At 30.0% G+C, this 23,072-nt stretch overlaps 2 protein-coding genes across 12 annotated transcripts in view; one reads left to right on the forward strand and one right to left on the reverse strand.

The window, feature by feature from the left end:
* Nucleotides 1–290: 290 nt before the first annotated feature.
* On the reverse strand, nucleotides 291–4,105 carry meigo (Solute carrier family 35 member B1 homolog meigo). The gene is made up of 7 exons (XM_068777174.1): nucleotides 3,773–4,105; nucleotides 2,932–3,054; nucleotides 2,582–2,815; nucleotides 2,233–2,294; nucleotides 1,679–1,826; nucleotides 1,311–1,446; nucleotides 291–967 (listed from the first exon to the last, which is right to left on the reverse strand). Exons 1-7 carry the CDS (start codon nucleotides 3,962–3,964, stop codon nucleotides 900–902), a joined length of 963 nt encoding a protein of 320 aa, XP_068633275.1. The 5' UTR covers nucleotides 3,965–4,105; the 3' UTR covers nucleotides 291–899.
* Nucleotides 4,106–5,893: 1,788 nt separating this feature from the next.
* Nucleotides 5,894–23,072, forward strand: part of LOC137922244 (coiled-coil domain-containing protein AGAP005037) — a 155,307-nt gene continuing 138,128 nt past the window's right edge. For 9 of the 11 annotated variants that reach the window (XM_068765197.1, XM_068765223.1, XM_068765256.1 and 6 more), the window contains exons 1-2: nucleotides 5,894–5,974; nucleotides 8,508–10,335. In XM_068765197.1, the coding sequence (XP_068621298.1) occupies nucleotides 8,538–10,335 (1,798 nt within the window). In that variant the 5' untranslated portion in view covers nucleotides 5,894–5,974; nucleotides 8,508–8,537. Of the gene's footprint in view, nucleotides 5,975–8,507; nucleotides 10,336–13,828; nucleotides 13,857–23,072 lie in introns of those variants that run through there. The other 2 variants (XM_068765271.1, XM_068765280.1) reach the window with 2 other exon arrangements.

The raw sequence follows: 23,072 nt of genomic DNA on the forward strand, positions 1-23,072 counted from the left end.
TAAAGTTTATGCTGTTTTAAAATTTAGAGAAAAATCTAAGTTTTCATTGTTTACACACTCCCATTAATATAAATCTAATTAAAACTTTTTATATGCGGACTTTTTACTAAAATATGGAAAATGTATTTGTTACATCACGAATTCACTATTTAAAAAAAAAAAAGCATGGAATATCAGTGTAAAAAGGTAATTCATCCGTATAGTTTTTAACACAAAGAGTAAGAGGAACATACGGTAAACTTTTGGTAATAAGAACACCTGTGTAACAGTTGATTTCCATTTATTTAATTGAACTATGATATTCAGTTTAATTAATATTTTTACATGTTTACATACAATATTAATCCCTTGTACAATAATATTTTATTACAGTAACTCTTAGAAGAAGCATTCCAATGGCCAGAACATTAAGAATAGTAACATTTACATTTTTACTTAAAAGTTTGGATATAAATATAGTTCTGTTAATAAAAATTTTTCAATTACATTACATACAAATTTATTACATTGTTTACATAAAAAATATAAAAATAATTATGTTAACTAATATTTAAATAATTTTAATGTGTGTTTACTATTAAACAAATTATAAACTAGAGAAAGGATTAACTTTCAATTCTCCACTTTTATTGTTATTTACTACATAGCTATGTTATAAATCAACTGTATTGAAACGTTTACTTCGTTTTTGTTACTAAATATGCTGTACATTGCTTATAAAATTTTATAAAAAAGGGTTTTCAGTCATTCTTACAAAGAACTACATAGATTCATAGAGACATTTTTTTTCTCTATAGACTTCAGCCCGTCGACAAAAATGTTTAAAGATATCTTAATATTATGGAATTTAAATTGATTAAAATAACAATTATCTAAAAAATGTATATTCTCCCTACTCATCACTTGTCAGAAGTACGTTTCGCTGGCTGACTTTTTCCTTTACTGTAGATTATGTCTAAGAAAAGACCTGGAAAAGAAATAAATTTGTATAACTATGTTACAATTATTATAAATTTATTGTATTACTGTAATGTTATTCTTAAGTAAGTAATAGTAATGTTAGGTAAAGATTAGACAAAATGTACAAATCGAAGCTAAACAAAAGGAAAACTTTGTTGATATAAAAAAGATATTACTTGAGACCTTAAATAATTACAACATTGCAATAAACATTTTATACAAATTTCTGTATAAAATTTGTATTATATAAAAACACTAAGGATAGCCTGTGGTAATTCAAAGCATGTTTCTAGATTTAATGCATAATATCATATAATATCTCTCAAACGAAAAAAAAAAAGAGTATGTACCTGAAAATACTAATATTGCACCAATCCATTGGCGAGTTAGCAGAACGTTGCCAAAAACGATGACCGATGTTAACACAGTGAAAAATTTTCTTGTCGTCGTCACCACAGAACACGGGAGTGGTCCAAATTCTGCAACCTGTTATCAAACAATTTTTTTTTTATTAATTTATAACATAATTGACAAATCTGTCTATAAAATTTCTAATATTGGTTGCAAAAAAACTTTTAATTAAATGATGAAATTTAATGTGTATTCCCATATCACTATTTAATTAGTCCCAAGATTTTTTTGTAGATGGCGCGATTATACAAATTTACTTTCATAAAAAATTTTGTTACAATAAATTTCATGATAATTTTCAGCTTACCATATAAAATATAAATAACTGTCCCAGCGCACCCATTAGTACAAAACCGCTCAAATATAGCAACATCTCTGGATACTGAGCTACGAAAGTGATAAACTTGAATATTTCTCCTGTTACCAGCACTCCAATTAATGAAATTATTGTTGACCTGGAATGTAAATATACTTTTAGTGATCAGCTTTACTTTCTTTTATTTTCATTCAATTTATCAACTTATTTTAATAACATCAATTTATTTCAAAATGTTAGTGTTAAGGCAACTGCAACTGATACACATTTGGAATTAATTAAATTGTTGTATTGTCCATTAAGATATTAAACGCATGTTGGATTACCCGGTGACCATCCTTAGGGTCGGCTATCAAGATTTTAAAGCAAAAATTGTTAAAAAGATTACTGCTAATGTAAAATTTTGTAGCAGTTGTTAATAAAACAATAATAAAAGCTATACTACAGTTTACTGCTATTAAGTTCAGTGATCGTTGAAAATTCATTAGTAATAATCAAAATATAGCAAGTGGTATCTGCCAAGGTTAAAATTATAAAATACATACCACCAATTAGTATTCAACATCATAGCATATGCAGTTGGAGACGATTCACTTTTGATTCGTTCCTGTGAAGATAAAAAAAATTAAAAAACTCATTCAACGATGCCAAAATATCTCTAAATGAGATCTAAGCTCTGAACTCGCTTTCAGGGTGAGGCTTTCAATAAGGATATTAAAAATTCACAATTTTAATATTGTATAAAAAAAATTATGCCTATAAATACAGCAATGAGTATCTACAATCAGATTATAGAAAATATGCAAATGGAACTTGCATTATAAACATGTACATGAAAGTTTCAAACAAAACTATCTTCTTAACTTTTAAACATTTTTAATTTTATAACAGTACCTGTACAGCACCTGTAAGTCCATCCATTGTCAGTGAAAGTAAAAGAAGGATTTCTCCAACACCTATACCCTGAGAGTCTTTGGAAATATTTTTTTCATGATCCTTATACATAAAGAGTGCAACACCCACAACAATCAGAAATACAAAAAAGTATTTTTTGACGGGATATGTTTTAGATCCTATCAAGACTCCAAGAATCATGACAGGTATTGGTTTTGCTGCCTTTCCCACAACCTACAAAAAATAATTTCATAATTAGGGAAATTATAGCATTGTCATCAAATTTCGACAGATTCATTTAAAATGTATGTTCGAAATATATAATCACATAGTTTCAGTTAACATTTTACCTGTGTTGGATAATTTATCCACTGTAAAGCCATTACTGAGCAAATCATGGCTAGGAGGTATGTCAATGCCGATGAAAAATAGTAAATAGTTCTTGTTGTGTCCGTTTCATGTTTCCGGGACATCTGTACATAAACAAATATCATTAGTTAATCTTGTATTACTAGATCATACAGTAATAGTGGAATGTTAAATATAAGGTTAAAAAGTGTTGGTGTAGATGTATTCTCTATAGTAGAAACTATAGAAGTTACTACTAAGGTTTTGTATCCTTCCAATGTTATAAACAATACTGTCCAAAACTTTGAGAGCTAACAAAAATATTTGTAACTAAATGTTTTAAATATACATATGGTAAAATGCTTATTTACATAACTACATGTTCTACCATTATTAATGAGTTTTTATGAGTAATTCTTGCATATTTTTGTTGTCATTCTATGAAAGTCTGTATATTTGTGGTTATTAAAATATCTTTATGAAAGTTATTATTTTTGATATTATTAAAGATGTTTCAAAATTGTGTATCAATTGTTTAGAACACAAAGGAACAGAATGAATAATAAACACAGTAAAGCTATGCTCCCGGCTTGGAGAAGTGAGATCGGCTTCATATAGATTGAGGTTTTAAATAAATTCGAAAAATACGTGTAGTTGTCATTACTCTTTGAAGGAAAACATGTTTCATGAAACAAATTTGATTTTAAACTGAAAATGCTTTACAAATGTAGAACAAAAGGAAGTACAATTATAAGGCATCAGTGTTTTAATAGATATGGCACTTACATCAGCAAGTATGTTTTAAAGATAATTTTAGTTATAGCTAGCATTTGTGATACTTACCACCAAAATTTGTGCAAATATGTAGTTTACGAAACATTGTACTAAAACCAAAGATAAAGCACATGTAAATTTGTCATTTTCACCATAAGTACTTCGGGTGATTTTCTCTTGTAATAATGCAAAAATAAAATAACAAATAAATATTGCACTAGAATAAAACACGAACCGAATTTCGCTTCTTATTTTTGGCATTATGTTTACTTAATTTTATGATTAATTTATGACAGAAAATTAACACAGAATTTTATTAGAATAGTAAATATTAGTTAACAAGCTTAAGGTTAAAACCTCAGTACTTTAACTAGGCAATTGGACACGTCGTACATGATTTTATTTTGCACAAACGAAATCAAACCAACAAATGTGGTGACAACACGTATGAAGTGTCATCAACTATTGGCCTGTGGTAAATAGTTACAGATAAAATTAATTATTATATACATATTTTTATTCAATCGTATTATTAAAAAAGAATAAATGTATATTGTTCGAAATATGGTTGAATTTTTTTGGAGAAGAAATTAATCCTAATTAATTACACTAACTTTAACTTATCACTATAGATTTAGTAGTCTTTAGTAATTTCCAAGAAAGGTATATTTCAATACGTATTTGAACATTTTATCAACATAAACAGAATATGTAAATTAATTCTTCTGCATGTATAGATTATTTTTTTTATGTAAACACCTATAGACTTCTTCCACGAAATATTACAGACTATTGTTTATTAGTATTACTAAGTGGCGGTAGAATTAAATTATAACAAATAAACAAAACGTGGCAATTTACCGCTAAAATTTTTTTTTCGCGTATATTAACATTATGTCATAACATTTATACATAAGAGTTTTATCATAAGTTAACATTTATATCAGCTTATTAGTAATGTGTCCAACACGAATTATTACAAAGTTCATATTTATGTTAACTTAATTAATATATAATGTGTCCTACACCTTTGGATGCAAACATAAATAAAATTTAAAAAAATCTGAGATAAATATTCAATTTTCATTACAATTAAATTTAATACTTTCTCCGTACTATCAATGTAATTTTTTTCATGTTATAGAAATTTCTCCTTGAATTATGAAACCATGTTAACGAGATTAAAAATTTAACTACCCCTCTTTTCTTAACTACAATTGTTATCACAGAATCATCCTTTTAGTCCACGATGAAGCCTAAATATTTATATCAAATTGACATAAGAATTTCCAAATTCAAGAAACAAATCGAATGGAACTGGTTTCCTAATATTTGTAATACGTAAAATGATATACGCTACATCAGCTATTAATTATATTGCCGTTGATGGAATTTGCAATAAAAAAATGTTTTAAATCTGTTCTTCCGTAGTCAATGAAACTTCTGTATGTGTATCCTGTAGGCAACAACATTTATTGAAGACTTAATAATAAATATTAATATTTTGTTAAAATTTTATTCAATGAAATCAATTTGTTACGTTGATTTAATTTTATTATATCTATTTTTAACGAAAGTGCATATTATTCTTATTATGGGAATAATGTTTTCATTTTCCAAGATTTTCATTTTATTTATTTAAGATTTTATTATATTTATGAATTTTTATGTCTTTGAATTAATTTATGTTGTACGCTTTAAGTTAAAGTTTTTTGCTGATAAAAAGGTTTTTGCGAAGAAATTAATTAGAGTTGATAATTGCAATGGTTTAAATTTTAATCAGTATTAAATAAAACACAAACTTTAAGTATATTACATGTAAATAAAAAGTTTAAGTAAAAAGTGATTAACAATGCAATTTATATGTTAATAATTTATTATTAAAATTTTACTAGATACCGTATTGTTTTTAGTAAAATGTCAAAATATTTTCAACCTATCCCTCTTTTAAAAACGAAACGTGCCGGTTGTGAACGGAACGTTTTTAATTAAGCTATAACTAAAATCGACTCTACTTAAAAGACCTAAAGCATCATTTCCTCCCATAAAGCATGGCTTTGTAACTTTAAAAATGTTAGAGCGGTGATACATACATGCACGTAAAAGGTTATTTTATGTTGTTAGGTATAACTTTAGTTTGACACATAAGTTCCGTTGTTAGTCGTTATATATATTCCAGAGTATCATTTGTAGCAAGTATATAAGAAAATTATAATTTGAATATTATATTACAAATAAAGAGTTATCAGTGTTTTAGGAAATTTATAGATTGTGAGTAAATTTTCTTTACATAAATAATGTTATCTTTCGAGCCGTTCGTACGGTTCTAAATTCAAAGAAGTCAATAAAAGTTTTTGTATAGTTTAATTGATATGACGTCATCTTTCTGCTCTTTTATTTTGTGTAAAGAATTTTTTTAAGACTTATCTCCTTTGTTAACTTGACAAGGCTTTACCCACTATCCATATCCAACAATAAATGTGAAAATTATGATACTAAAGGCGTATTCATATTTTTGTTATGACTCATATAATTTGTAACTTACACCTATTTTCCCCATCGTCTTTAATAAAACCAACAATTATACTAGGTTCTCATTCTCTGTAAAAACGCTTAAATATAATTATAATCAACACTAGAAATGCTGAAACATAAATGCGCTCCAAATATATTATATTTATTATTCTTATCCAAACTGTGTCACGACTGTCTTGAAGGTATGTTATTATCGCGGCTTTTGTATACACACATATATTGTCAGGGACAACAAGCGCGATGTTGACCTTGGATCAACAATCTTTCCTTATGTTCCGCGAATTCAAACGTTTTTGAATTACATCTTCAGTAATACTCTTTATAAAATAACATCATGTAATCAATAAGATAAGGAAATATTGAGAGGATAATAACGATTTTAATAACCGAATCTAAAATAGCATTTATAATAATATAATGACTTTATATGTTTTCATATATTTACAAAGGGAAAAACAAGTTTTAGTCTTAGTCCTCGTCCTTCCTTTTATTGCCTAATGTTTTTCGTTAGAATTTTTGTATCATCTTATTTTATTAAATTTTTTAAAATTATCTTTATTTACGTCTTGAAATTATCTTATATACGAAAATTATGCAAAAACTGAAAAGGCTAAAGGCCACAAAAACAAAAGTAAAAAAATTATCAATGAAAATTCTTATCAAATATCTATATATATATCGTATCTCTATGTACATCGTTATAGCTCTTGGGTTCTATCTTTTTCGACACACCTATGTTAAGATTATCTTATCAACACACAGCAAACACTCACAAGTTACGAAAAAGGCACACATGCTTGTAGCATAAATTATAAATTTATTTTACCTTATAACGTAAATCTGATGATTAGTAAGACCATTTATCTTCTATTACTGTATGAAAGAATGTGTATCTTTACGGTACAGTATTACACAAAAATTACAAAACACAATTCATAATTTTTACAATAAGGAAAAAAGAATGTAATCTACTAATTGTTTTATTATAATCATGTTAGCTGATAGACCCCCACTGCAGGCAAAGCATAAGCCTTCCCAGGATTTCGCCACGATGACTTGTCTTGCGCTGCCCGTACCCAGAGATTTCCACGAACTGAACTATGTCGTCGGTCTACCTAGCGAGGAGACTACCCACGCTTCGTCTTCAGACTCGTGATAGGAAACCCGTCTCGCAAACTTTTCGGCCCCAATGGCCATCGGTTTCACGAGCGATATGTTCCGCCCACTGCTACACCAGACGAGCAATTTTTCGAGCTGCATCGGTGACCTCGGTTCTCTTTCGGATCTCCTCATTTCTGATTTGATCTCGGTACTACTGACTAGTTCTTTGAATATAGTAGTTCTGACATAGTGTTTGGCGCCAAAATATAAAATCGGATATTGTACTAAGTAATGAATTTATTGTTTAAACATAATTTCTTTCAAGTTGCTCAGAGACGTCAACGAAACCAAAACGTTTTGAGTTAATCAGTGATATTTATAGCAGATCTAAAAATTTAAACGATAAAAGTATTGATCCAAAGACCTGGCGTAACACCTTTTTTAAACTAAAGGGCCTACAAGATTCTAAAAAATTATCGAGATACCAAATAGGGACGAAAGCTTTCGTTAGGCAGAAGAAGGTTAGTCTAGGGTTTATGTGTTCCGTGTAGTCTTGATTTTGTTTATTTAGGATAAAAGTGCGTTTAAAGAAGCTGACTATCGATGAAAACAATTTTAAAAACAAGAATTCTAGTACTCGATATATGCGCGAGATGATTGATTAGTTTCAGGATATAAAGGTCTTAATTGACTCGTTAGACTCGTAATATTTAAAAACAATAAGTTACTTTTAAAAAAATTAACTTACTTTTAAAGTGAGCTTACGCTTTCATCTTATATAATGCATATTATTTTTAATTTCTACGCGTGGTAGAAGATTTTTTAAAATAAGAATCATTAGACTTATAGTCCACGGATTAAGTAAACTTGTGGTATACATGACTCTTAAAGGTCGTTAAAATGATTTACTTTGACTTTAAATCCGCTTTCATATCAGAGTCAGGTTGCTGTCAGTCAAGGCCCACGTGCAAGGTTATTACGGACAGCGGCTTCACGTCTAGTGTTTTCCTTTAACATATTCACCTTATATTTACATTTGAAACAAATATAATAAATTAACTTAATTTAAATATCAATAACTACATATTAATAACAACAGTATATGTAGCACATATATGTGTCAAGCGCGGTTTTTGCATAAAGATAATTGACGTTTTTGTTTTTTCAGATTGGCTACTACTATATTTCGCACAATAAAATGAATGACAATAAAAAACGAACAAGTAGTTTTCGAAAAATATTTCCAAATTTATTTTTTTCCCATCGTTCGAGGGATAAAAGTGTCAATAAAGATTTTGAAAATGGAAAAAAAATAGCAGAAAGTAAAACAAATAAAAATCAGTATCAAAATCCGCGTAAAATACTAGATACAGAAACAAAAATTCAAGAAACAGAATACACGAACGAACGTATATATGAAAACTTATCAATGACGTATTCGCAAAACAATCACAGTGCGGACATTTCAAGTGATAATTCTTCAGGTAGTACATTAATTTCGCAAAATTTAAGTAACAAACCTGGAATACCGGATCCAAATAAAAATGAAAAAGTATATGTCAGTTACATAGCAAGACCACAGGTACCACCGAAACCGCAAAGTGAAATATTACATCCCTCACAACCCAAAAACGAAACCTTAAGTTGTGTTGAGAGGACGCAGTTCCCTGATGTCTATTACCACTCATTAGAAAAAATAACCGACAGAATATCCCCTTTTGACGAAATTGAAATTTACAAAGCATCGCAAGCTCAAGGAAATCCGGCATCTGTTGGTGCTGAGATTAAAAGAGTTAGCACAAAATTCCTTATTTCTCCAAAAAAGGAAGCAGAAGTAAGAACTATACAACCTATTAGAGCCCGAAGTCTTTCCTTAGACAAGGATAAAACTTGGAATATACAGAGACCAGATGATGACAGCCATTTTGTTAAGGATATTAAGAAACCTTATATCTACTCCGCACCAACGTCACCTATAGCCGTTACTCATAAAAGGCCTAATATTCCGAAAACTGTATCTCCTTATGAACATGTTAAACGAACAATGATAGAAACAGAAGAAAAACGAAATTCAATAAGTAGGTCGAATGTTCGTAACAAATTTATTAATTCACCAAATCAACAACATATGGGTGAAGCTAGAACCCCAACCCCTACGTGTGAAGGAGAGACGTTAAAATTGGAAAATCTTAATGAAAAAGAAAAGACTCGCCAGAAGGTCGAGGCATTTTATTGGCAAAAACTTAAAGAACTGAAATTGAAAGAGGACGAATATTATTTAAGACATTCAATAAATTCTGATTTGCACTCGCCTTCTAAATATAACACTATGTATTCTCGTTCTTATTGTAATAGCCCTCCTAATTCTTTAACGATTGAGACAAAAAGTCGTAGTTTACAGCGAGGGAGGGATCTAAATTGCAACATGACTCAACCAATTTACGCGCTTCCACTTTTTACGAGAGGCGCTCCAGAAAGACGAACTGATTCATTCATACGAAACCGCACTATCGACACGGATACGGATATAGTGTATAGTCATCTGCGTAAATTAAATTCTGGAACCGGATCACCCATTGGTTACAGACAAATGGCTACTTTACAAAGCGGAACTTTTGCAATGGAGGGAAGAAATTGTTGGCCAAAAAGAGTGAGTTTTGAGGAACAGAATAAAAGAAGAACATCGCAAAAGGACAGTGACATTCCTAAAAGTGCTCCGTTAGATATTAAATTATCTAATGACAGTTATAAATTATTAAATGCTCAATATGCATTTAACTCCAGTGCAAGAAAAAGTGACAATTCTAACGCTTTACACAGGTGCCCGCCTCAGCCTCCTGTTAGGACAACCAGTGTTGGTAGTATTCATAACAGCAATAAAATTTTGAATAAAAACACTCGGCTTTCGGGTGATAGTCACTCAGTGTACACGGAATCAGAAAGTGGTTCGGAGGCAGCTGAAATTGAAAAAATATTGAAGGACACACGACATTACGGTAAGCAAAGTTTTTTAAAATTATAAGACAAATCACAGTTATAATTTAATCAACAGATGGAGTACGGTGTTTGTTATTTTTAATGTGAATTTAGAATAAGACACTACAAAGGATTGTAGTAATTTATGTAAGTTTAGTAAAATTAGCTTGAATTCTTATGATTATCGTATGATTTTTGAATATATAGACCTATGTTTGTTATGGCGGATAAAAGATGACGCAATCTCATTCTGCATTTTGTTTTCTCGCTTTAAAATGAGATACATTACCCACTGCATAATGTAATAGTGATTTACGCTAGAACGTTTCTACGGCTAAAAATAAAGCATACGTTAACCAGCAATATCACGAACTGGCCTCGAGATTCAGGTCAAATGAATAAATGTCGGATTTTACTATTCGTATGAGAACGAATTTTGATTATTCGTTGACCGAAATGTTTACTTATCCATTCCAAAAATATTATTTAGATCAATTGCTTTTCACTTCGTTATATTCTTTTATAAACATATTTACTTGTGTATATACATGTTTATACTTTGTGCATTTTTTGTACGAAAATATGCATCGGACACATGAATGTTTAAGCCCATTATCTTTTTCTTTTTTCGTTATTCGTGTATCAATTTTTTTGGCGTTAAGATTGCTCCACATAATACCTTTATATGTTGAAAAGTAATGTGACTTCGTGGCGTTTTTAGTTACAGTTTTGTCTGCAGGCCTAAAAGTTTACACCGCCTAAGATTTTCTTTACAGTGCTTCATAGCAATTTATTTAAAAAAGAACGTAACGATCATTAGACTTTAAACTCTGCTGGCGTCATATGACAGTTACTGTCAATGCTGCTGTTAGATTTATATGCGCCTTATTATGTATGCCCTTGTCGTTGCGTTGTGAGAGATTCTCTATAAAATTTTGAATTGATTTTCGGATTATTTTGGCTAAAGTATTGCACTATATTATTATCATTATTATTGTTCTCCCACTTCCCTTTGAAATATTGAATATTGTAACTACACTAACTGTACATTTTGTGCACCAAAATTCTGTGGAAACACGGAAAAGTCGTCACAAATCTCTATCATTAAAATCAAATTGTATTCTGAGAAAGAAAACCTAATTCTTAATAAAAAGAACTATTAATTAATCAAATTCAGTAAATAAAAACTACAGACATCGTTTTAGAAAGGAGGTCAATAAAGTGAATTAATATTAGTCAAATCATAGTGAATTAATAGCCTAAAATATTTATTGCAATATTGGTAATTGAAAACAAAAACGCATCACAATTATATATAAATACTGACATGCAAATAAAACAGATAAAATAATTATGTAATATGGGGTAAATAAATGCTCTTAATAAATATTTGAAAAAGTTTTAAAAATGTTCTATTTAGCGATAATATCGAGCTACCTTATAGCAGAACAGAACTTCATTAAAGTTATTCACGTCCAAAGAAAAAAGAGACTTCTTTTTTAAACAAATAAAAGAACGTGAGCCTTAGTTTTCATGCAATACGAGTTCTAAGCATGAAAATACATACAAAAACGTAAACTACGCAAACCGCAGATAGAGGTCTATGTACGTTAAGCTGTACCGTGATGAAAATCTTTTGTTTTATAGAAACATTTATTACTGGATATTTCGTACGTTTCTAGATTTTTTTTAAAAATTTACGATGGAGGTTTGTTCTTGCTCTATCAACGAAACACTATAATTAGACTAGTTTTTAGTATTCGTTAGGTTTTACTAATGAGTAAACGCTTTGTACGTCAGTCATTATTCTGCCATTAGATAAAACGTTTTTATTTTAGTAAAAATCGAACCTTTATTTAAATTCCTTAATATGGCTTTAACGAAGGTCCTTCTAAGAAGGCTCCAGGTCATCCATAGAGCAACGGAGAGTGCTATGCTCTTATTTTCGCTGCTAAATCGTATCAGAAATAAGAAGTTCCGCAGAAGAACCTAAATAACCGACGTAGCTTGAAAAATTGCTCGACGAAGTGACAATGGGCGGGGCACATCGCTTATGAATTCCATGGCCGTTAGGGCTGAAAAGTCTCGAATGGCACCCACGTAACGGTACCACGGTAAATGAGGCGTGAAAAGGCCCGTCACTAGGTAGATCAACGACATAGTTGAGGTCGCGGGAAGTACCAGTCCGATCATCGCCTATACATCGCAGTGGGCGTCTATCAGCTAAAAAGAAAAAGAAGAATATGGCTTTTGATTGGCTGTTATTTTTCGATCTCAAGGAGTTCAAACACATGATTCAAAAGACAACTAATATTTACAGAATGTATATTGCTGACCATCATATGAAAACTGTAGTCAACACCAAATGGATCTTGTATTATTTTTAAAAGTCTTAGAAGTGAAAATAATAGTAAATATATTATATTATATCATAAATATTTTCGCCATTGTTTTTATTTAGTAGGAATGCTTAAAAGTTTAACTCTACGAAAGTGATTGTAATTTTTTTTTACGTTTTATTACAAAAGTCTTGTAAAGTTTAAATAGGCATTAAGTCTCCTGTAAAATACATTATTGCTGTCATTATCGTATTGTACAATGCAACGCATTTATGGGCTTGCAATTTAAATTTTAAGTTTTGTATGTTTGAGTTTTTTATATTTAGAATTACGAAAATAATATAAAAGACGCCTTTAGTTTAATTTGTTCAATGTTATTTTTATTGGGTGAATTCAGTATTTTTTTTTAAACAAAAAAAAAGAACTGTAACAGCCACTAAGGCACACAAAATAAAGCTCTATGCCACGATGGGATATTGTTGACGGTAGAGTACAATAAAATGATCATTGTTTTGCTCTGTGAACATAAAAACAAACTATGGCAACTTGCTCTCTCATATTTTCAGGCGCATTGTAATAAAGCATTCACTAGTATCTGTTTCATAAAGCTCAGTTGCGGAAAATGGCTAAGTTTACATAGAAATAATATTTATTTTGTTGAATAACGGGTAAAGTAATATCTTAGATACATAAAAATGTAATGCACTTTGTCAGCGATGTGCCTTTGTGAATAAACAGACGTCTATTTATTTATAGTATTTATAATACGATTCAAATTTACTTATTGATTCGTATTACTATCTACATACGATCATCACCATAAGAGTGAATGTTTGTGAACGTCATGGGACAAAAAGCCAGAAGAGTCCAATTTGACAGAAACTAAAATCATATTGAACTTCCCTAATATAATTTTCAAACTACGTAGCTCTTTATTCATAAAAACACAATCGTAATACGTGTGCCCAGATAATTAATATTTTTTTAAATAATCCCGGCATATGATTAGATATGTCATACATTTTCTGATAAGTTTAAAAACATTTTAATAAATTGTGTGGATTAACAATGACTTAAAACAATTAGTTATTTCATAAAAAATTCAAGGAAAAAGTCATTTGATAATTGGCGTATCAGTTGTGTTCCAACTGTTGCTGTATAAAAACATTGTAGAGTCGATGTGTGGATCCATCATAACACTGGTATATAAATATTACTTTATCTTTGTGACATAGTCGAACTTTATGTAACATTTTTTTTAAATATGAATAACGAAAACTTAAATGAGCATTTCAGTAGCCGTATTTAATCATTTTGTATTGATTTTTTCTCGGCGCGCGCACAACTCTTACTATCAATGGCGTCTCGTGCTAAGAAAAGTCTGTAACAAACCTTTATTATTTTCAAATCACTATTTTGGCAATCTGATAGATGGCGTTTATTAACTTTTCAAGTATCATATTAATTTCAATTTAAATTATATGTTTTGGGGCTGAAATAATTTAATTACCATATAATGCATAATAATAATTGTGGTATTAGCGTTGTATTTTTATATCATTTACTATAGCTGGCTGAGAAAAAAAAGAAAAGGGCTCTTAAACTCTGGCAGATCTTCAATGGTCAGAAGTTGAGAAGAATTTTCGGGTCAGCCATGATGATTGCTACATGGAACGCCAAAAGTATACATCACGCCTAAAAATAATAAATATCGAACGGGAAATGCTAAGACTTGAGATTGATATTCTTAGAGTGAGTGAGTCCAAGGAACTGGCGTGTTGCTATGTAAGGACTTAGTAGTTTATTATAGTGGAAATATTGATAGAAATTATTATAATGGAATGGCCATTACATCAACAGACATTTACATCCTTAGGTCACTAGTTTTTTTTACCAATATTGGACAGAATTTTAGTCCTAGAGATAAAAGCCAAACTCAGAATTGTTCAAATTGTCCAGGTTTATGAATCTATTGCCGAAGCTAGTAGCAAGTATAATTAACTTTTCTATGATGAAGTATAATTTATAGTGAAAGGCCTTAACCACATAACATCACTCTTGTCTAGGTCGTACTGATCACGCAAAAATCGAAGAGAGCAAGTTTTCAGTCATTGACACAGAGTCGATCGCGGTGACCGCCTTCTACGGTTTTGTGAAGCACATGGGCTTGTTATTTCCAAATTCAAATGTAAACTACTTCCAAGAAGGTTGACGTCTCCAGTGCCATCGCCAAATGAAGTCGTACGCAATTAAATGAATTACTAACTTATACACAAAAGATATCGTAATAATATAACCATGGTCAAAACCTATCCTGGTGCAGATGTCGGGTCTGTGTCTAACCTAACTTAACCGTGAAAATTTAAATTATTAGTAGTACCCTTTTGCTCGTGTAACTTGTTCTTAATCTGTAATAAAATTGTGTTTGAAGTATTTTTAATGTTTATGTGGTGATGTAAAAGTGTATGTCTGGGATGTTATAAAGTTATAGAAGATTTTAATCGGTGATTCAGTTTTTCTTAAACAAGTTCTAATAGACAGTGAAAAACTTTTTAGAACTGCAATTGTTATTGTACTTTTCAGTGAGAGTAAATATTGCATAAATTGCTTTTTTATTATATCTATAGATAGTTACTAGTAATGTTGAAATTTAAATCAACAGCACTTCATGTACCACTAAAGAACAAAGCTAAGAGGAATTACGTTTCAATAAATTAATTGCCTCATTCACTAAACTGCTATGTTTTCTCGGGGCTCTTTGAAGAATAAAGAGCTTTTTGATAGTCTTTGCTTTACATTCGGAATATTGGGTACCGGTGAATAGCGAAATGTTTTATAATTAACATAACTAAAAAATACCAAACTGTCTATGTGTTTGTCAAAGTATTTTATGACAGAAGAATAAGCTATGGTAGAACAAGAGCAATGTAAGGAATTTAGTAGAAACTTGGACTTTATGAGGTGATCTAGATAATGATCTAGATAAAGTTAGGTTTCAAGCCAATCACGACTATCTATAAGTAAGACGGTATTGTCAGCGTAAGTGGAAATATATCAATTGTGGAATAAAAAATTAAAGTACATAGATGAGGAAAGATTAAGAAACTAATATATACCACTGAGGTACTCTGAGGTAGGTGAGTTTAAAACGGCTTATTACTCAAGACAGGATATACTTTTGCGCTCTGTACTCAGCAATGGTTAATGACAATTTTTGAATATTTAGATCCCATGTTCACGAATACCTACATTTTATATTTTTATTTTTAAGATACGGTTTCATAAACTTTAATAAAGTCTATGAAAGTGTTTCGTTATCTAAAGCTTTAACCACTTAGTAAAACAAGTATGATAGTAAAGAATCTTCAGTATTTTATATACTTAAAGTTAAAATTGTCGGAGTTAATTAGAAAGTACGTTTTTTAGTGCAGTAAAAAATTGTTCGTTGCGATTTCGAATCAAAGCGCAAGAAGACATGTTTCTTTTAAATTTTTACTTGTGGCACACTAGAATTTACGTCTGAAATTTGTCTTTGCTATTAATTGTCGTCACATATTTTATATTGTATATATTATATTTTATATATTCGTTCTACATTATAATCAGTTTTGTTTCCTTGTAAAGAAACACCAAGAAATAAATGCTCTAGTTCCCAGGGATATCTCAGAACAATGACGTCACGAGAAAGTCGCTAGTCACATAGTCGTTATCAACGGACGTTCGGCTCACGTGACGCACTATGTGAGCACGTGGTTGCCCATGTATATACATTTTGTTTGTGTGCTGCGTAATAAAGTCTAGCTTGACAGTGACCAGCGAAGGCATAAATGCAACGGCGAAATTGTTTACGAATATAAAGGAATGCTACGTCTTTTAGGAACACCCGCTCTTGACTACGTCTATAGACACCAAAGCAAATAGAAATCTATTAGGCAAGTTCATACGACGGTACATAACTACCGACTTAGTATCGAAGCATTTTAAACATACGAGACATTACTCATCTTAGTAATAACATCAAAGCATCCTATATCAGATACTAGACATGGGACGGTGTGACAACCGAGTCTCGGTTTTGAAGTTACAGCGTATTTAACTCAAATGCAAAAACGGCTCATATATATTGTCATTTTAAAAGAATATACTACCGTAGTTGATATTAAATCTAAAAAGCAACAAGAAAGAAACTACATACGCGATATTTACCTTATTATAGTTTTCATGTTGAATATCCTTTAGGGATATTTTGTCAGGTATCTATATAATATATACACTGTTCGGAATTTACATATTAATCCTCAAAGGGGAAGAAGACATTTTTATTTAATAACGGTGTTTGAGATTAAAATTATGTGGTCTATTATTATTATTAGACTATAAGAGCAGTAATAATATATAAATATAATCATATAAAATACACATTTTAACATGTTTATAATTAAAACTATTATTAGTTTGTTATAATTAAGTGAAATATCGACTTTTTTTAAAAAAAAGCACTATGTCATTGTTACTGTCACACATCAATAAAATGAAGAATTATTTGGACAGCTATGATTACTTCTGTTTAGTAGACGTTATAGACGGGACATTTAGGTATTGGTGGGAAGGGTGTGAATGTTATTGACGCGTTAGATATGCAGGTTAGTGTTAGTGTTGATAGGTTAGTGATGATGGGCATAGTTTGTGACGTTTGATATCGACACCAACCTGTTGCAATTTATATAGCAATGTTATACAGATTTTTTTTGCAATTGTAGTTCGACAGTAATTATTTGTAAATTTTTTTGCCCTTTTCTTTTAAAAAAAAAACATCTTGTATAAGTTAAGTGCTTTCATTAGGGAAAGGGATTCATCTAAGACGATTTTTTGCAAACTGTATTTATGCTCAAGCAGGGCGATTATTTACCTGTTCCCAACAAAAATATGTTTGAACGAGAATAATACTTGAATTGTATTAAGAACTTTGGAATTATCAACTTTGTTCGTCCATATTTTATGGTATATTCAATATTCAAACTTTTCTTTTGTGGTTTATACTTATTTTATTTGGATCTCATGCTCCATATTATAACAAATAAGTACACAAATGTTATAGTTGATGTAGAAACATTTAAACATTTGTAAAAGGTCATAAATTTTCTGTTGTATGTAAATAATCAATATTATGTCATGTGATTTAAGATTTTTTATTTTTGGGAGGATTAATAAATCTAGACACCATATGAATACTGAAGAATCAAATCAATTTCAGCGTTATCACAATTTTCTTACATATTTAATTAATTAACAAAATGGTTATGAGTCTTATAAAGATGGTAGGTACATGTAACAGAGTAACAAGTTAAGCTAGAATATATCGAACTATTAGCAACACTATGCCGATTTAAAAGGCGCTGAGGCGCTGACTGAGATAATAGTAGCTAGTACCGAGCGTTAAACAAAACAGCGCTGTTCTTCCGCCAGGATGATTTTCATGAGCGTCCGCAGCCTTACTGTAGTACATCCAATTTGAAATATTGTGTTGTTTAATCCATTTCTTTGTATAATGTACGCAATGTAAAACATATAACTTGTTGTATTTAGTGATCTCTGTATGCTTACATACGAGTAAAAGTGTAATAAAAAATATTTAGTTATAAGTAATACATATTAATAGATAGACATTAAAATGTTTGGTTATAAACTTTGTTATTTAGGTAGGTATATTATTTAATGTTATTTCATATTATTTCGGTGTAAAGTTAAAAAAAAATATAAATGACACAGACAAGATTTTATAAATTAGACGGGTTATTTTGATGCCGAAGTACGAAGTACATGAAATCGGGAGAAACATTTTCAATTTTGTCTCTTTTAACGATATAATACTATGTTTATTTAGTACTGACGCGTTCCCAAGTTTTGCGTAATGTTGTGTCGGATTTGTTTCGAACTTAGGGTACCTGTCAAATCTCCTTTTCTTTCTACAAGAACGACTAAACGGCTAAACGATTTTGCAGGATAGCGTCTTGCTTTCATAATTATTTTAGAATATTATAATGATAAATATTTTGATCACAATGGTTGTCATGTCCAAACATCGATAAAACCTTACTCAAAATTAAAGATTTAAAAAAAACGTTACTAAAGACCAAGTCAAAGAGAACGAGTAAGTGAATGTTTTCCTCTCACGACCTTTTCTTTCCATGTTTAATATTACGTACATTGAATTCTCAGCAAGAAAAAATATTTAAGCATCCGTAACTAAAACTACATCAACATGATGTTTTACTTGTTATGAATAAATACTTGGGATAAATTCTTCCTTCTCATTTTTTTAAAATTTTCCGTTTTCTTTCTATACTCCTACAAATCACTATATTTGTAAGTATTCTGTGAAATAAAGTGACATTATTATGATGAAGATTAATTCAAAAAGTATTCGTTTAAAATTGTAATTCTTTACATCTAGTTTTATTAAAAAAAAGGAATACTTTTACGATCTTAATGATACATTGGCCTAACAAATTTGCCTTTACTGTATTTTTATTTAAGACTCTGAAAGTTATAACAAAGGGTCATTCGTTATATATGTAAATGAGAGAATGTACGGCTCTTTTGCTCTTTACTAATATATGATGCACTCTATAAAAATTATTGGCTTCGGAAATAAAAAAACGTAATGAAAATATACAAAGATTTTTTCAATAATTGTTTTACTACTACATAATAAAATTAATTATTGATTATTATCCGTCACTGCATACTTTATACTGCTAGAAGTTATTAGCCTGCCGCAATAAATTAGAAAACATGAATTATGATAACATACGTTATAGTTTAGATTTAGATCAATTTATTTATAACAGGTTGATTGGAAATAGTTGTAAAAGTTAAAGTTTCTTCATAAAAATGACATAATCGCCCCTGAAAAGCTTTTATAAATCACTCTGTATATTATAAATGTATTTTTAAGCAAAAATAATTAAAAATTGAACTGCTAGTTAAAAGTTTTCGACTCATTACTTAACAATATACGTCACAAAATTTATGTTGTGGCGTTGTTTTTATTACTTCAGTGATTTGGGGTTTATACAAGTGAATCCAAACCTTTATTTACTATAATGTTATTGTTAGGGCAAAAAGACTCATTCATCAATAACTGTGTTAATTTTTTCTTGGAGTTAAAGATTACTTTATGAAAACTTTAGATTTTATATAAATTGCCTTAATTATCATAAAATAAATATTAATAAAAAACAATAATCTATCTTTTAAAAATAAAAGATAACACTTCATAAAATGGAGTTACGAGTCTGTTACGGGCCGCTTGATAATAATGTCGAACACTAGCAATAGTGTAGTGGTTCTAAGAGCCATTGGCAAGACATCGTTTATTAGTTTTAAATCTTTATAAGACGGACATCTACTGTGTTCAGAATGAGTGGGCTTATTTATCTTTCATTATTTTGTGGTATAAAAAGAAAGGGTAGAATGTATACCAATCTTGATTAGAATTCTGCAGAATAAGTCTCCCGTGGGGACGGCCCACCTATTGGAGAAGGCGTATCGCTGTTGCCTGATGAAATATTGTATTATACTTTTTAATGAATTGAATACAATGGCAAATTTCAATGACGAAGCTGGAATCGCTAAAGCCTCAGTGGTAAAAATTGTAATTTTTACTAAACGTTGGCAAATATTAAAATTATTTCCTTACTAACAAATACTGAAGCTATTAATTATCGTCATCATTATGTCAGCCGATAGACGCCCACTGAAAGGCACAGGCATATCGCCCCAGATTGTGACAATGAGCCAAACTTAGTAAGCATGCAGATAAAAAGTAGATTATTATAATATTTTCTGAGAGAATACAAAAATTATTACCCAATGTTAATTATCATAAATATCTAAAAATAGGTTTTAGGCTAAGCGCACTCTGTGCCTTGCCCTCTCGAACCCGCGGAATCTACTAATGCCACTTGGGTAGCAATGTAAGCCAGGTCAAATAATTATAATATTTAATTAACAGTTATCTAAGTATTAATGATTCAATAATTCGTTAATTAAGATAGGTTTAAACTTTATAAAGAGATTATTTTAGTAACAGATGCAACTATCTGTTGGTTGTGTTCTATATATATGAAACATAGCTGTAGCATCAAAGATGAAGGCGTTGAAAATGTCTCTAACGAGAGGTTTAAATGTACGGTAAACTGCAGATGGCTTTCTAGAAACTCTCTTCACTTGCTGGCGTTGTGCCAAATTTGTGTTCTGTCGATGCAATGTTATGTAACAATAATATGTTGAGTAACATATACGTTTAATCTCAAGCTTTGTAGATTAGTCATTGATCCATATATATGATGATTCGTTATACGTGTAAAAGTTTTAGAGGGGTGAATGCATAACTTATTTGCCTGTAAAAAACTTTAAAGCATTTAGTTTAAACTGAATAAAGTAATCACCCTGAAAAAATATTTCATAATATTTAATGATTTTTTCTATTGGAATGCGATAGGTTAATTACTTGTGGCAACTACAATTAATCTTAATATTAATTAATTCGAATTATGAAAACGTTTTTACAATATTATAATTACACCCATTAACTTTTAGATCGATAAAACAATATTTGCAAATTGACAGCAAATAATCTATAGTCCACACATAGCTCTTAAAAGAGTTATAGTTTATTTGGTGGACATTGTAAAAAACGGTGCTAATATTTAAAGAATTACATCTGGTTGTGTTAGTAAAATAATATTGATAGAATATCCATTAAACGCATTAATACGTTTATTTTATTTGATAATCAAGTACTTATAGAAATTAAAAAGTTAATGGATCGCTCTTCTAATAATTGCTTATCCATTAGGGAAATAATATAGAAAATTCCAAAATTGAAATTGCAAACAAAGTCGAAAATTAAAGCGGAATGTTGTATTACAGCGCGTGGGGAATTCCGAATACATATCTAAAAATAATAATCGATTGAAATTTGATGATAACATATAATTTATAGTAAAACCACTTTAATGAAACTATTTATTTTTTTACTCATTAAAGCAGACTAGTAAACTATTATATTATATCCTATGCGCCCATAGCTGTGCAGTGTTTTTGATAAAGCATCTTTTTACTAATTTTGTCGTTAATGTTTACTTGTTTACAGTTTATTAGGGCTTGCATTCGAAATATATTAGTTGTTTTTGTGACGGTAAATAAAAACAATAATTTACTATCACGCTGATATATTTTAATCGTGCTACATGTATTATTTAATGTGTTTTCAATGTATGTGCTACAGGTTACCCATGACTTACCCCAGTGGTTGTCGCAGAACATCGCTTCTTATAGAAATCAGTTTTTTCCAAGAACAGCTCTTTAAGGACTGTTAAGAACTCGTTACATACTCATATAATGAGTGGCTTTATATTGCTGAAAACACGTACTCCTATTATAAGCAGCCAATCTCTGTATTATGGCATGTCTTTTTCCCGTATTTAAAACTGTTAGTTAATGTTAAGTAATCTACGATTTTTATATGGATTAATGTACTGTCGATGTATAACTATAGAAACAGTCCTTAAGTAAAGCAACTTCGTAGCACTCTTTTCACTGTTAGCAATGCAAATAATAGAATATAATTAAAATATCTCTCTTGCATCTGATGAGTTACATTTAAAACCTAGATGTCCTTTGATGCAAATGTAAGCGTAAACCGGGGCGAAGATGACTTTATGTCTTGTTTAATCGTGTTCTTTGAAACAAGCGCTGACCGCAACCCCGCGTCGGTGTGTCTCAGAAACATCGATTCTAATTAATCTTTCTTTTACCTTGTTTCACCTCTACTTTGTAGAATGTTTGTGGGGATGATTCATGTCGGACCTTTGCCTTATGTTATTTCGACTTGTTTATATTGATGGTATCCTAGTATAAACTTATGTTATATAATCTCGAATAAGTCCTTGATGGTAATGACGTGGTTAGTGTTAATAATGCTTGTACTTTTGTTATAGTTATTAACAAGAAAAAAGAGTAAAATTAAAAACAACTAATATATTGTACCTTTTATGTAAAAAGATGAGAGAATTATATAATAACTATGGCTATTTTTTTAAGGCTCGAGGATTTTATACAAACCTTCGTTTTCAAATGTGTGTACTCAACATCAATTTCATAAAGTTGTAGCCACTGATACATATGATAAATATGATACTTTATTCTGGTTTTGAAAGGGCGAAATATATATGAACATGTCCGGTAATAATTTGTATCGAGTGTAGCTCTATAAATATTTGTTCATCTTCTGTTTAAACGTGATCTAATGGTTTAAACCTACCAATAATATAAGCATGAAAATTATGCACAGTGAAAATTTTTTGTGTGCCTTACGAACATTCATTAATCAAAGAAGTGGGAAACTGTTT

The sequence above is a fragment of the Battus philenor genome, unplaced genomic scaffold (genome assembly GCF_028537555.1).
Source record: "Battus philenor isolate CCGP_79_NKW_IND1 unplaced genomic scaffold, ilBatPhil1.0.hap1 SCAF_1, whole genome shotgun sequence".
NCBI classification, from domain to species: Eukaryota; Metazoa; Arthropoda; class Insecta; order Lepidoptera; family Papilionidae; genus Battus; species Battus philenor.

Bases quoted from the DNA above. Each gene is read 5' to 3' on its own strand.
- meigo (XM_068777174.1), bottom strand. From the start codon at position 3,964: ATGCCAAAAATAAGAAGCGAAATTCGGTTCGTGTTTTATTCTAGTGCA. The intron at 3,055-3,772 runs GTAAGTATCACA...GTTTATGTACAG, and splicing joins TATTTGCACAAATTTTGGTG to ATGTCCCGGAAACATGAAAC. The intron at 2,295-2,581 runs GTACTGTTATAA...TTATCTTCACAG, and splicing joins GACTTACAGGTGCTGTACAG to GAACGAATCAAAAGTGAATC.